The 16404-nt window shown below is 39.5% G+C and overlaps 1 protein-coding gene across 16 annotated transcripts in view; it reads left to right on the top strand.

The window, feature by feature from the left end:
- The first annotated feature begins 8758 nt into the window (after positions 1–8758).
- The window catches only part of tle3b (TLE family member 3, transcriptional corepressor b), a 33050-nt gene continuing 25404 nt past the window's right edge, over positions 8759–16404 (top strand). For 10 of the 16 annotated variants that reach the window (XM_048184486.1, XM_048184485.1, XM_048184484.1 and 7 more), the window contains exons 1-5: positions 8995–9937; positions 10424–10626; positions 11365–11465; positions 11816–11879; positions 13277–13321. In XM_048184486.1, coding sequence (XP_048040443.1) covers positions 10603–10626; positions 11365–11465; positions 11816–11879; positions 13277–13321 — 234 coding nt within the window. In that variant the 5' untranslated portion in view covers positions 8995–9937; positions 10424–10602. The other 6 variants (XM_048184483.1, XM_048184480.1, XM_048184472.1 and 3 more) reach the window with 5 other exon arrangements.

Genomic DNA, 16404 nt, shown 5'->3' with positions numbered 1-16404 from the left:
GTGGCTGCTGTGACTCTTTCCTCTTGTTAACATAATGCTTTAAAAAGCAACCGAACGGATTTTACAGTATAAATAATGCAAATGGAAGGTAATCACTAAAAGCAACAGGTTATGGCACGCTCATCACTTTTCAGTGCTGGCGGCAAACTGTACACAGACTTAAAAGCTTTCTGCAGTGAGAGAAGGAAAGAAGGAGGAAAATGCAGAGCTTTACGTGAGTTGAATAAAGCAGCAGCGTTGACAGAGAAGTATGGAGACAGCATTTTGTATTTCCAGAAACCCCATAACCTCACAGAAGGGGACAAACCTCTTAAGGCCTGAACATTAGATACAGCACGGCTGCTTTATTCCAGCAGTGTTCATTAGGTCAAGATGTCGGGTTGAGCTTAAAAGCACTCAGGCAGAGTTTATGGTCATTTATGAATCAGGCAGTACAGGTTAGAAAAATACAGGCATGTTTTGAGGAACTGAAGATTTTGCAAGAAATAAAGGAACACTGAGATGTAGTATTTTTTTCAATCTCATAACCTTGTTCTAAACTTTACGTAATTGTGTTTCTCACTATTAAGAGGTCATGTTAATTCTCTGTAGCATAATTAGAATAGGATACAATAGAACTTCATTGATCCCTGAGGAAAATGTCTTGCTACAATAACAGACCCCAGCACACAGCAGAAGGGCCTAAGATGTCATATCAGTCTAAAGTGATGAAACGTATATATCAAAGAAAAGGGAAACCTATTTTGAAAAAATAATTCAGTTTTTACTTTAAAATATATGAAAATGCATTCAATGATATGTAAAGTTGATGAATGAACATAATGTTTTTGTGTATGTACATTATTTAGTCTTTTTTTATATTTTTATAAATATATTTTTCCTACTGTGGAAGTCTATGGGGTCCATCAACTGTTTGGTTACCAATATTCTTCAAAATATCTTTTTTTTATAAAGAAATTTATACAGGTTTGGAACAACTTGAGGGTGAGGAAATGATGACAGAATTTCCATTTTTGGGTGAACTAACCCTTCAAGGAGGAACTAAAGACTTGTCACAAGTCCTCCGGCATCCCTACTCCAACTCTAGTTATATTATGTATTAAAAATTATATTAGCATTACAATTATAATTAATTAGTCCGGGGGATCCAGAAGCTGAAGGTGAGTTTTGCTTTCAAGTCTTCCGTCACGGACAGCAAGCCAAATATTTTTTTCTTTCATCTACCTCAAAGATTATATGAAAATATGAACTCATAAACTAAGGTCATCAATGTTAGAATAGAATTTGTAATAAGATGTTTAGTAAATCACGATTTGAATACATAATAGATTTTTTTTTACTCTGAAAACATTTTAGAGGACTAACATAGTATAATCCAAGGCCAAAAAAGCACCCATCCCCTTTGAATGTAGTAAACAAAATAGTACCATCAACAAGAGATATCGATCTATTTTTCACATATTCACCCATCCTCCGAGTCCTTCTGAGGTTATGAATATCATTATGAAAAATGCCTGCAGAGATATGTGCCTGATGGTGGGTTGTGGGCCGTGACAGCGAGCTCTCTCCTCCTGCATGAGTATCAAACTCACTCTATAATATTATCAAAGAGTACTTAACCTTATCTGCGTTTCAAAATGTGATTGACTACACACGGATGGAGTTTGTCCAAGAGTTTCTGAAATGTGTTACTATCTGAGAGATAGATTAAGAGAGAGAACTGCAGTGGCAGAATAGTCAGTGGTCTCTAGTGAGTTAGATGGACCTTGGGCAGCTCCCTAGCCCTAAGCGCTAAGTGGACTACAGGGAGACGCTGATAACAAGGTAGCAGCACTCTGTTAAGTCAACAGAACGAGAGAGCAAAGGATTGTAGATGTTAAAAGCGTGATAGAGGACACAGGAGTTTCAGATCAAGGATGTGATAAGAATATCTTCTTCTGTTTGCGTAAATGCGTAAAGAAGAAAGAAATGTTATACAATACAAAAGTCTGCACAAGGCATGATATGATATATTTGATAGTGTCTATAGTGTATGTGACATAGGTCTCTGCTTTTGTGTGGTCTGTTTATTTCAGTTCTGCCATCCAAAAACATACAATGCTGTATGTGTTTGCACCTTTTGTCATGTATATTGGGGATTTATCTTTGATCAAAGTAATGACACGAGATAATGGGCAATAAGAATGATATAAGGGAGAAGACAGCTGCTGGATGATAGAAAGTTCTGAAAAAGAGGACAATTCACAAATTAAAGCTTCACCTTTTAAATTAAAAATCTGAAATCTGAAGCTTTTTCATGGGAATGACAGCTGGGAAAAAAAAGTAGATAAAGGCCCTCAACAAAACAATTCTCACTAAAATTATTTTAGAATAACCTGTGGTCTTAAGCATAAACTCCCATACAGATCTCTGGCTATTGGGCAGAACAACTAAAAAAACTGGGTTCTGCGCGATATATTTTTCACATATTCATCTATATTCGTAATTCAGAAAGGGAGACCGTCACTGCAGACTGCAGATCCACAAACCGTAATCAAAGCAGCGCGTGCTTACCATTTTGAATATCATACACGCTGATCGCTTTCTATATTCCACTCGGCTAACGTTAATATTAAAAATTCGCCCAGGCCCACTCAGGTACATGATGTAAAATTAGAACAGCCTTCTGTCTGTACGGCCTTGTTTGCTCACTGTTTCGCTATTATTTTCGCTCTTCGACTGAACAGCCAATCAGAGTTATCTCTCTCACCGGACGGCCTGACGCCGATTCTACATGTTGAATCGGCCCACAAAAACCAGACGGCGTCCAACTAGAGCCAACGGTGCAGAACACACCGGAAAAACTTAGTCAGCCAATGCTTAAAAATGGTCTGACGTTGCCCGACGACCGATTGTCGGCTTGGTGTGTCCCGGGCTTAAGAGTAAGTTCAATTTGACCAATTTGTAAAAAAAAAAAAAAAAAAAAAACATACCTTGTCACTGACCCTAATTGAAAATGTGACACTCCTAACTATAACTACTTATATAGATTTTTAAGTATAATATTTAAAAAGAAAAATGAGAAAAGCAGGTTCACTTTAAGACTTATTTGCAGTGATGTTGTTGTCAGTGTTGCCAAGTTCACGGTTTTCCTGCGGAATTGGGCTACTTTTACACTGTTGCCGTGGGTTGTTTTTCATGTCCGCGGGTTGAAGCAACCACAAATAACATGATATTTAGCCCCTGGAATGCACATTTTACCAGGGGAACCACGCCAAAAATGCAGATTTTACCCCCCGGAACGTGATTTATACCAGGGGACCCCCCTAAAATGTGAATGGGCTAGTTTTGAGTAGCTACTGGGCATGTTTTGTTGTGGAAAAACTGGCAACCCTGGTTGTTGTGCAGGGGGGGCTGATAGCATGGGCATATTGGGCGTGCTAACCTGATCACAGCTGTGTCATGCTAATGAGACCCTCAGGACCCTCAGGGCAGGGCTGGACTATTGCTCTTTGTTGCGTGTCTCCCATAAGACCTGATCTGAGGTGATAACCTTTGTTTTACACTGGGCCTCATACAATACTGCATTTAGACAGGTGTGCGTGTGTCACAGGATAGGGGAATACTTACGTGAAATCTTCCTCAAAGAACAATACATTGAGTGTATGTGATTTGTCAAATTCAGTACAAATGACACAAAATATCTGAAAGTAGCTGAGAACAAAGGATAGATGTTTTCATCATGCAAAAGCCTCACATTTACAGTCATCAGTTATGGATTGAATTGATATCTTGCTTTATTAGAAAAAAAATATTGTTTCTCATTAAACAGTTGTAAAAAGGTAGTTTTTAATGAAAGGTGGCATGTGAGAGAGTGTTCAGTAGACCCACTTCACAGCTAGTGAGCATGAACAAGTATATCTGTGGGTGTTTGTGTGTGTGTAGGTGTAAAGTCAGCTATATTTCCTCTCATCCACTGTTCTCTCTGTCAGATGATTGCTTGGTTGGCACTATAGATACTGGTGGTGTTGAGGAGGTGCTTGACTTTTCATCCCCCCAAGCTTTCACACTCCGCCTGCAGCACCTGGCCACTTTGTTGACCTGCTTTTAAAGCCCTATCCACTTGTATCTCAATCACCAAAAATAACTGCACCCCTCTGAAGAACTCCGGACCCTCTCGCTTCTTTCTGTTTCTCTCGCTTTTTCTCTCAAAGTGCAAAAGCACCTATGTAAAGCGTTTTCTATTTATTTATTTAAAATTAAAAATAATAATGTAACTTATACTGTACATATTAACAAATGTTTAAAGTCAAGACAATTTAATCTGTCTCATTGAGCAGCAATATAACAGTTGAACAGCACTGGTCATTTCTTTTCACTGAGTCACTAATTCATTCATTCAACTGATTCCTTCAAACACATTGATTCATTAAGGAATGTAATGAGTCATTGAATCAATCATTGATTCATTTAGTAATCAGTCATTATTGATTATTAATATAAGACTTCTGCTGTGGCTTCATTTGGAACATTGGAGGAGCAAAAACAACTGACAATTTTGTCTAAAAATATAAGGGCCTATTTACACCTGGTCACTTCATGCGTTTTCTCTGATCTGATAGCGAAAAGACGAGGCTTTCAAGATCACTCAAACCACTTCAGGAGATGGTCTGAGATGCATTCCAGATGAAACTGGACAAGTGTAAATGCATCTTGGTTGTTGAAACCACATATGTAAATTTTACTTCTCCCAAAATGTTAAAAAAAATGTGTGAAAGCATTATTGGCTATATGACGTTATAGCCAGATATGACAGCGCTACTGCAACACACATCACCACAGGTGAGTAGATGAGTATCAAATGAAACTGAAATTAAGTTGTAGATGCTCAACACACAATCTTCTTCATTATAAGTAGTGAAACTAAATGTTCTTACCAGGGCTGATGGCACTCTTTCTCCTGTTGCGGTCTTGAAAACGCAACACAGGCTCATTGGAAAAACATAGCCTAACTGTGGCAACATTTCGGCAAAACGCAAAATATGTACCAATACATATAGTTTCCAACAGAAATCAACACCTAGAGGCTGTAAAAGCACTTTTAATCCTTTTCATATAACATTATGATTATGATTAATGATAATTTTCACATGGCTCCTTGCAAAATATTATGCTATGACCTCAAAACACTTTTTACTGTAGTAGCCATACATGATGTGTAAATGAATACATTTTGGAGTTTGCATCACATAATTAGCTGCATATGTTTGGCTTTTTTTGACATACAAAGCTTGCTAGCTCAGCTGGTATATTCCAAAACAATATCCGTAAAAATAGGACACAATATACTGTATTAATTTAATGGAATTAAATGGAGAAAATGCAGCACATTCTGTTGCTTTCGTTGACGTGTACTTTGCATATAGCGTGGGAATTGAAGGATTTATATTTGTTTTGCGAAGACACATTTATGTGGAACCATTTTAACAAATCAGATAGCTATCCGATCAGTAAAAACACATGAAGTGACCGGATGTAAACAGGCCCTAAATTACTACACATTAGGCTTATTATAGTAACTATATACTATAACTAAAACCATAAAAACACTTATTACTTATTTGAAATAAACCTTAAATTAAAGGGATAGTCAACCCAAAAATGAAAATACTGTCATCATTTACTCCCCCTCAAGTAGTTCCAAACCTGTATAAATGTAATTATTTGGAAGAATGTCAGTAACCAAACGAGATCTGGTCTGGTTACTGACATTCTTTCAAATATCTTCTTTTGTGTACAGCAGAACAATGAAATGTATACAGGTTTGGAACTACAACTAATTTTTGGGTGAACTATCCCTTTAAATGAAGTAAAATATTAAAAACTTATTTTATTTTAGCTAGTTGCTGAAGAGTAACACTTCTTATTTTCATTTTGTTTAACTTGATGTATTAAAGTAACAAACTGAAGTAAAAATTTGCAAAAAAAATACAGACCTTTAAAAAAGAAAACTATTACAAATGACAAAAACATACTACAACTTGAACTAAAATTAAAACCAAAAACTAATAATAGCATCTGAGTGATACTAAAGTCCATATTACCTTTTTGTTTGTATAAAAGCAATAGTGCTGCTTATGTAATACTGGTTATTTCACAGTAGCTTTTACACGGATAATGTACAATTTGTGTGAACATTTAGAAAGGAAAAACAGCATTCCTTCTCCAATAACCAATGAAACGTCAGACTCTTATGGATCATAAAATGTTCTCCATTACACCATTTTTATGGAGAGTCTAACATACACAAAGAGGGCCCATAAATGTTTTAAGCCTTGAAAAATAATCCGGATTCTCTTTAAATGTGTACTTAACCCATCTCTGAACCTGAGAGTGGACACAGCTATTGATTCCTTAGACAACATGGAGTAAAACTCAGCAAAGTATTGCTGCCAAGTTTTTTCACGAGAGCTCTCATGCCCCCTGTGGCTTACCCCCGGAGCTTTTCAAATAGCTGTGATAGGCAGCTGTGTCCCAAACAGGCTTATGAACATATAACACCCTCTTCAAATACACACACACACACACACACACACACACACACACACACACACACACACACACACACACACACACACACACACACACACTCAGCTGTGCTCAAAACAGGCTTATACACACTCACACACACGGTGACAGCCAGCTGAGTTCTCAACAGGCTTATATGCCACAGGTTCCTGTGTGGAATCCCTTTCTTCTTTATGGTGAGATTATAGTGAATCCATCAGTACAGATGCAGATTGGATTGGGAGGCGAATCCCTAAAGAGAAGCTTTTCTTTACCCATCATCTCTGGCAGCTCCCAAATCAAAGTGTTGGATTAACGGTCACAGATCCACAAGCACCAAGTCCTTTTATATGGATATATATCATCCATTACCTGCACATTAGCATCTAATATAAGCTATTTCTTCGAGCGGTGTGCGAGTCAGCGTGGTTATGACGCAGCTCCGGCTCCTGTTCGAAAGATATTACTTTCACCTTAACAGAAGCAGAATTTCCAAGTGCTCATTGGCTCAATTTCTCTCCCTCTTTCTCACACACACACACTCCGCATACAACAGGCTAGGGCCAACTGCCAAAACTCCATCTTTCTTACTCTTGTTTTCATTTGGCAATAGTGCTCATGTCTGCATTTGTCTCTTTTGATAAGGCCTTTCATCCTGTTTGCATTGATTACAGCCTGACAAGTCGCTCTGATACACCATGGCCTATTCAGCCGAGCGCTGCACACTGAAGCTATTGTAAGCAGGAATGTCTCTTTTCAAGCCCCAATCCCACATATGAAAGCACGTCAATAATCCAGAGACAGAGGCGCCCCACAATGCATGCACGCCATGCAGAGTCGAACCTAGTTTTCTGCTCCACTACCAGGGAAATCAAGCAAAGAAGAGAGAGGTAGGTAGAGGAGGGTTGTGTGGATGAAAAAACAGCCAGGCAGGGACTGAGAAAGAAGCATTTCTCACATACTGAGGATAATCCTGCCAGCTATCATTTGGAGATACATTAGCATGAAAATACAAAGTGTGTTTGTCAGAACAAAGGTGTGAATGAACAGGCACCATTGTGTGTTTCCTCTCCATAATTACGGCTAAATCAGTTCGATGCTTTAGCAATGGTTATATAGCAACACATAAATCCAGAGTGAAATTAAACTCTTGCAGGTATATGACAAATACTTGCTTTTATAGCCCAGGCAATAATTTGAAAAGAGGGGTGGGGTGCAGTCTGTCATCTTCAGCTGCTGTCAAAATAGACTTGACAGGACTTTGTTAGCCCTTGAAAACTCATTGACTCACACTTTTGTTGTATTATACAGAACTTTTTTGTGAGGGGTCACTGAGCAGGCAGGAAATCTCTATTATCTCAGTGTATACAAGTAGCTTGAAGATGGCTTAGTCAGAAGTATGTCTGCCATTAACCCAGTTTAGAACATTTCTGTAATTCCAGGGGGAATCAATATTACATTTGTGCACTGACAAAACGTTGATGTACAGTTCTCTTAAGTGTTATAGCGGTGATATGTCAATTATGGCTGTCTTTGTGACTCCATGCTCCGTCTCTGGTTCCACTCCTGACATTTGTTCCAGCCAATAACCCTCCCAAATAGGATGGACAAAAGTTTAGTATAATAGAACAATGTTGGCTTTTTCCCCAGACCTTTTGTATTGAAATGACCCTTAAGTACCTTAGTGCAAACATCTTAAACTGGAGCTTCTAATTGGACACATTTAACAATATGATCAGGAATCCCAGATTTCTGTTTTATACAGCAAATGTCTAATATATTTTTTTTTACTTATTAAAAATAATAATAACAACAATGGAGGATTATTAAAAATATATTAGATTATACCCCTATTTGGTGAAACAAATAAAGCCAGAAACAGTTGGCAACGATGAACCAGCCTCTGAGTGGAATAAATGTTTTGTTTTGTGGTAATGCGACTTGCATACATAGAAAAAAAATCAAACTGATATTTAGCCCCTACTAGCTTTTCCCTCTTTTGTTTTACGCAGGGCTCTTTTTACCACATGGTAGTGACAGATTGTTTGAGCTGGAAGGAAAAGCCATTCGAAGCTAATTAAGCAGCCATTCCAAGCACTATTCGCAGGCGGGAGGCTGAGAGGCACAGGCATTTGTCAGCGCTCTACCCCTCGTGGGCTTGATTGACAACTTAGGTCTCGAACTGACAACCCGTGTCGCTCTAAGCCAATCAGATGCAGGCCAGTGCTCTGATTGGTCAGCGGGCGCAGAACAAGGAGCTGCGCCCCACGTGGGTATGAGCAACACATGATAGGTTGGGTTTTTTTCGGGCGCAGACGTGGGCATGGAGGGTGTTGCTGAGCAGACAGCGTGAATCAAGTAATGAGGGCTGATTTCACAGATTATGCTGTTAATTTGAGTTACATTCAAAATCGGTAGCATAACTATACATTGGCAATGAGGGTGAGCACTCGCATCTCTGCTATCCATGTTAGGCGTCCTTGAAGGGGATAAAACGGGACATTTGAAAGATGCTTCCGCTCAAACCGGTCGATCAGTCGCTCACATATTTTTTTAAATCAGTGACGAGTTCGTAGTTTAGTGAAAACATGATATTAAGACATTATTTATGAAGCGGGAAAGAGTCAAAAGTATAACCAGATTTGGTGAAACAACTGATTTTCGCTGAAACAACAACAACAACAACAGCAGCAGGCGTGGTTATAAATCAGTGAATAGAAGCGCAACAGAAAATTTGGCTTGTAATATGTATTTCATAGGCTACAATCTATCTCTTGCGATTTCAGTTAGTGGCTAGACTTCGAACAATCGTCGCTCATGTAAGTTGTTTGTCTACGGGGAAAGCAACCTATTTTAGAGCCAAAATGGCGAACATGAGGTCAGTTTTATATTGGCCAATCAGCATGCGCCGAACAGACGAGTCCCACGTGGGATCCCAGGTTTGATTGGTCAGTCGCGGCGATGTTCTTTCCGAGATTTGATTGGTCGCGTTCGGTTGTTCTCGCGGTAGTTGAGCCCGCGTGTCAGTGGGCAGTCTGTGTGTGGTACTGCGAGTGTTGGAGAAACTAGTCAAAGCGATTGCAAGCGGCTGCCTCGTACGAGGCAAACTTTTCACAACCAGACCTTTTTAAGCAAACAAGCAAATAGGGATTAGGAGAAATTTCCAACAACGACAATTCTGCGAATTGTGTTAAAGCGAGACCCGAGTCTTGACTGAGGAAAACATTCTCGAAGCGACTGTAGGCGCTGCTTTTCTCGGGTTGGATTGATTCCCAACCAGCGCCTAATACTGATCGTATAAGGTCACGAGTGGAGGACTTCGACGTTTCCGCGGAGCGAGGAATTATTGCTGCATTTACATTCGCGGAAAAGGATTTTATGGAGACTAAAGGTAACGCGGAAGATAACTTTCAAAAATCCACTTGTAATATACACTGTTTATTTAGCAATTGAGCGCTCTTCGTGCTTTATTTTCTCCGTTCCTGTTTCCTAATTTGCAAAGCTGCCATTTCGTAATTTACTTCGAGGCGCGACATTGTGCTAAGCGGAATAAATGTGTATTTATTTTTTTAAGTTCTGTTTATCGCTTGGGATTCTCATGCTATATGTCTTCTCTCCCGTTTCTGACATTGTTCTGTAATCTTGTCCGGTTACATTCAAGCAAACAGCAGTCAGATAATCTTGTTATTGCGAGGAGACTTGTAAGCAGCTTGTTAGTCGCAGCTCGCAGCGCAGTTGACAAGCAGCAAATGTGTGTTTGACTCGCTCTACACAACTATTCTGTGTTTACAGCACACGCGCAGCTGAATGCTTGACTCTTATTGGAGATAATGAGCCAACGCGCTGTGTTTTTGTTTTGCTCATCGGCTCTGTGAAGGATAAAGGGGTTAAATCGGGGGAAAGGAGTGCAAGAAGCGCGTGGATCGGGTGGACGAACCGGGCTTTGTGTGTCCGCGAGTGCAGGGAGGGGTGACGGACGGGCTCTCGCTCATCTACTCGGATTACTGAAGAACGCCACATCCCCTGGATCTTCACCTCAGAAAGGATACATTCAAGATGTATCCGCAGGGCCGGCATCCGGTGAGTAACACATTATATTGATGCTCTGTGTCCGGCTCCACGCGGGCTCGTTACCGTTACCTTTTCGACCGTCGAGCTCGTGATCTGGTCTCTCGCGCACTATTGTGTCGCGTGACGTTTCTCGAGCGCGGTGTGTCCTTTATTTTTGTTTTAACTTAATGATGTGCTGCTCTTGATGTCCGTTAACTTGCTTCCGAACAGTGGTACATTTTCATCTCACTTTAAAGTAAAAAAAATAAATAATGGAAGGAGGGGAATCAGTTGCTAGTTTTTCTCCGGGGCTGTTTAGACGCAGTGACCCGTCTGTGTCACGCCGACCGCTGCTGACTGAGTGTTGGAGGTTGTTCCCACTAGAGTCTCCAAACCACCGACAGGCCGAGCTCGAGGGAGCTCCTGGGCACTTCTGACAAACCGCAGTTCTGCGCCGATAAAATATAATTTCCCTGAAAATCAGGAAGCATGAAATGTGTTATTGACACCCGTGGTTATACCCATGACTTGTTCAAAAACACCGTGAAAGTAAAACCTGACGCCTATGGACTGCTGTAAAAGGAGTAATAGAGAAGCTCGTAGTTTGTTTTGGTAATGGTGGTAGGAGGTCAAAAGTGACACATTAAAACACAGCTGGTGTAATAGCCTAGCATATTGCATCAGTGACGAGGTTAGGTTAGGTTATATTAATAATGTGAGGGTTATGCTTTGCTACAGTTCACATAAATTATTGATATTATTTTTCAGGCACCTCACCAGCCTGGTCAGCCAGGCTTCAAATTCACTGTAGCAGAATCTTGTGACAGAATCAAAGATGAATTTCAGTTCCTTCAAGCTCAGTACCACAGGTAAATATTGCTGGTAATGAACTCGAACTCTATCATTTCACACCTGTTACTAGACTCAGAGACTCGGACTCTGATGCTACTTTATGTCTGTGTAAATCAAACACGGCATCAGCGCAACCTTAAACGTTGCAGTTGTCATAAGAGTTAATGAGTAACTATATTATACTATGTATTATGTAATATACCTTTTTATATAAGTAACTGTAATAGTAGTTTCATATTTTTATTTGTAATTTCATGTGAATGACTCTAAGTATTCGTGTCAATAAGTCCCATGTGTATGATCTTTAAGTGACTTTGCCGTTCAGGAACACTTAGGGCTCATTCTGGGTCTTTTTCTCTTCTTACAGTCTTAAAGTGGAGTATGACAAACTGGCAAATGAGAAGACAGAGATGCAGCGACATTATGTCATGGTAAGAGCAAGATGTATTTTGTTTTTAATCTGAGGTCTGCTATCTGTTGTTCTTTTTTCCATGAAAACAACAATAGGGCCACCAGCCAACTATCTGAGCTAATGTTTAGTATCCACTACCTCTGTTTATTGTTTGATAGCATTTGCATTGATTGCACCAAAGGATCAGTGGTGAGATTATAAGCATGTGGGTGTTTTTATTTGTTGAAAAATGCCTGGAGGGTGTTTTGGACCGGGAGTTACTGCTCGTTCCATCTGCTCTGACCTGAGGTGCTGAGTGTCTCTTGACTTGAGTAAGAAAAAGGCAGGCTTGCTCAGTTTAATCAGGTGTTTTTTTTTTTTTTTTTTGGTTGCAAACAGCATTTAAACTCTATTGTAACTCATTTGTCAAGATTGAATGAGAATTTTACGATAATGGCGTGCAGTGAATGTAAACAACGTCGATTGTTGGGCTGTCAGCGATTTTCTCGGCTAACCATTTGAAAATCAAACAATGTATGCATTTATACAATTTAAGTGTGTATAGTTGTTTTTGTCTTAAATTACTCAGAGACCTGACCCAGCTGAAATGTTATCAACCTTCAGGATGATTGCAGTCTCACTCAAAATTGGCTTTTGTGTGCAGTTCAAGAATTACATTAATATTAGTTTGGCAGAACACCTCTTATTAGAAATCCAGTGAGTGGAAACTGAATTCCATCAGGATGTGATGTAATAGTGCACAGGTTGAACACTGTTAACTGAGCTCTACTCTCTCTTATCTTATTTGAACATGCAGTAGGTATTGACTCAACATGCCGGCACCTTTGTTAAATATTATTTTTCGGAGGAATGGCGTGTGGTGAAAAGGCCACTACCAGATAAACAAAATGAAATAAACAGACGTGCTCCGAGAAAAATAAATGTTTGCCTTAGTTGTTCGGATGAACATAGCCTGATCGGCTATTTTGAGTGTAGACTTTTATCTTGAGATGACACAGATGCCTATGAGGAAACTCTTCACTGAAAGTAAATGTTTCTTAGAGATGAAAATGGTGTAGAAAGAGAGAGTCAAGGGTGGCAGATAAAATACTTATTTGTCAGTTTTTGCTTAGTTTATTGTTAAGTGCTGTTTAGTAACAGGTTTGAGATTACTGTGCCTACATGAATGCTAGTGGTGAGTAAATGGTAAGTGGTGGCTGCTAAGGTAGTGTTACCAGAAAGATTCATAAACACTGCTTTCTACTCTTATAATCAGGTAATTATCTGTGTCTTGGCTTTGTGTACACTTTTTTTGTGTGTGTTAAAATGGGAAATAAATTGGTTGCATGATGTATAAATAGAGGTGCTACTGTAGGCAGTTGCACTGTACTAGCCTATTACTTGTGTGCTAAATGTATTTCTCATTTTCTCTTGCAGTACTATGAGATGTCCTATGGGCTGAACATTGAAATGCATAAACAGGTATGTGATCTATTCTGACACCAGATTCTTTTCATTGTGCATTGTGTATGCCTTATTTATGTGTATGCCTAATTTTTTGATGTGTGTCCTCTGCCACGACAGTAAACAAATTAGTCAAAGAGATGATAATAGCACAGCAAGGTCTTTGCAGACATTCTTGGACAGTGTAGGGGTTTTAAGAAATGTACTGCAGCATAATGGATTTTTTTTAATCTGTCAAAGAGTCTGCAAGCGGTGCATGCACAAAAACATGCAAGTATATGTTCTGAGTAGTGATGCATATGATTAAATGGATTACAGTGGTCAGAGACAGTGGTTAGTGCACATGTTTAAATCTGGCTTGTGCAAGTTTGAATTTGTTTCCTGAATCTGTTCTTTTTGTTTCCTATGCTGCCCCTTTAAATAAAAGTGGTGTCTGCAAAGATGAAGGCACAGACAGAGGCTAGGCCAGTTAAAGGTCATTAGGTCAGCTGTGTCCAGCAGGAATTATGTAACCTTTTTTAGTAATTGATGTGAATGGTTGCCATCACAGGCTGTCCTAATTGTTGGCAGGCTGTATGGTGTTTTTTTTTTTTTTTTTTTTACTGAAACTGATCGATTGGTTTTGTAACGAAAGCATTTTATGCATTTTAAAAGCTAGTCCAGCCAACATCTCCACTTTTCCTCTTTCTCTTTGTCATTAGTAGTGATATGATGTATAGTCATATGAGGAGGGCTCAGTTTGAAGAGGCCCTTTATGGTTCTCACCCTGAGGCCTCACAAGGTTAATGGTATCAATGTGAGGGTGGTGAATTGGAACAGCATGCACGATCCATCAGCTACTCCTTGTGTGTGTGTGTGTGTGTGTGTGTGTGTGTGTGTGTCTGGGCCACATGTCTCTCTCTCACAGACACTGCATTTTCTGAAAGGTTCTGTCAGGCACTTATCTCCAGCTGTGAGAGAGACGAAGAGAAAATGAAAAGGGAGGGAAGGGTAGGTGCAGGGGCTTTGCGCAAACAGGTTAATCGACTGGCTTTTTTTTTTTTTTTTTTTTTTTGCAGAGCCTCTCTTTTGTTTATCAATAGAGCTCTGACTGAGTGGACTCAAACGCATGAATTATTCATTGGAGCATGGACTCCCTGCTCTCTCTGGAGTTAGTGATGACAGCAGTCTGATAACACATAGTCTGCCCTTCATGTAGTGCTTTTGGCTGAAAAGGAATGGGAGGAAAATGCACCGAGGTGCCAGATTTGTCATGTGCTTTCAGGATCCACCAGATTCAGAATACTACGAAATAACTGTTTCATGTAAACACGCTTGAGAGTTTGTAATGGCGCTGATCGTGCGGTACGTTAGAGCCTCAGGGCAGGATGGCGAGTGTACAGTCATGAGGGGGAGGGCTGGCTATGTGGGGGCAGGAACTGGACGGCTGTGCTTGTCAATTTAGCCCTTTAATTACTGAGCCTCAGAGGCCCCTCATCTGCTGTCCCTCTGTGTTTAACACAGTTCCCTCTGTCTTCATTTTCTTCCTCATTTTGTCCTGAAGTACTTTCTGCTGAATGAATGCAGAACTAGTGTGTGTGTGTGTTATCGTTGGTGTGGCTGTATTTGGTCAGTTCTTTGTGTGTGCACACACTAAGCCAGATTCATTAAGTGAAGCTCAGTCTGTGGCCTTAGAGGGTGAGAGAGAGCGAGGAGGGGGATTGAGACAGGCGGCGGGGTGGGAACTTGTTCAGATGAATAATTTATTCAGGATTCCAGGAATTGTTTGCCAAGGTGATGATGGTCGATTTGATTCTGAGCCAAAGCAAACTGACTCAGAGCACACTGCAGTCTCTCTTCAGAAGTGTTTGTGTACATGTGAGTGAGATGTCTAGTTGTGACAAAGTGCACCCACATTATCATGGCAGGCCAGTGAATTCCTAAAAGGCAATCATGAGCTGCTTAAATTAAAGAGTGCAGACAGGGTTATATTATAATTGGTGGTCAGCTGATATATAGATCGATATTTGGCTTCTTTTTAAAAAAAATATCGGCATCACCCATTAAGTTTTTCTTCTTGGCCGATGTGTCAGAGATGGAACGTTTATTTTGACAGCACTGAGAACCACCAGTACCTGAGCACACAGTGCTATTCTGTCTTCATTAGTTTACGGTCTGTTTAATAGGGTTGTGCTGATAGACGATAGTATTGTGTATCAACGATAGTCAGAGATATCGGCGATGGCTGATGCTTTTGACGATATCAAGACGATAATTGGCTTCTCTTCCAATTAATTTATGAAATTATTATTAATATTGTTATCAAATTAATATTAGGACCTACAATTTATTTGCCTTCCCTAATTTCATAACGACATCGCCACATAACCACACTTGCAACACCGATACGCATGTATAAGAATTGAGGACCCCTTATAGTAAATGTTTTTAAAACAGACTACAAAACTACATCCCACGTCAAAATTGAATTGCAAGGTGATCTATTCAGACATTGACGAGTGCTTGTTATAAAAGACGCATCATTCTTATAGTTGTTGTTTAAGCCATGGCGATAACGACAGCATTTGTTGTTCATCAGCATTTGTTTCCATAGCACATAAACAAAACATGTAATGACACTAATAACACTTATAGCAATACAATTACAAATATTTATTATTACTACTAAAATTATATAGGTCTAATAAGTCTTTAGGTCCGAACACAGCACTATAATCAGCCTTTGTTGAAAATCAAAATCAGCTTCAAACACCAACTTAAAAAAAAAACTTGTTTAAGAAGAACTATTGATTCTTCTCATTTATTCACTATCATTAATGTATGGTCCACAAGAGAAATATTAAGCCAATAAATTAAGATTGATATACCTTAACTACCAGTGAGGCAGATTCAGCTCTTGTCGTCTCTGAGAAAATTAATGCGCCATGCAGCATCAGATGCCAAAAGCTCTGTCAGTTTTTGCTTTTACTTTTGGGGAATAATTGACTGTGGTTTGAGACTCCATGACATAACTATCTTGCAAAGTTTGCAGATTGCATGTGTGATATCCACAGGCTCACCTGTCCATCTTTGCTTGTAAAATGATAGAAAAAGATTCTCAT

This window comes from Megalobrama amblycephala, linkage group LG3 (assembly GCF_018812025.1).
Source record: "Megalobrama amblycephala isolate DHTTF-2021 linkage group LG3, ASM1881202v1, whole genome shotgun sequence".
Lineage (NCBI taxonomy): Eukaryota > Metazoa > Chordata > Actinopteri > Cypriniformes > Xenocyprididae > Megalobrama > Megalobrama amblycephala.
The sequence above is the reverse complement of the archived record's forward strand: the minus strand, read 5'-3'. Positions and strand labels throughout refer to the sequence as shown.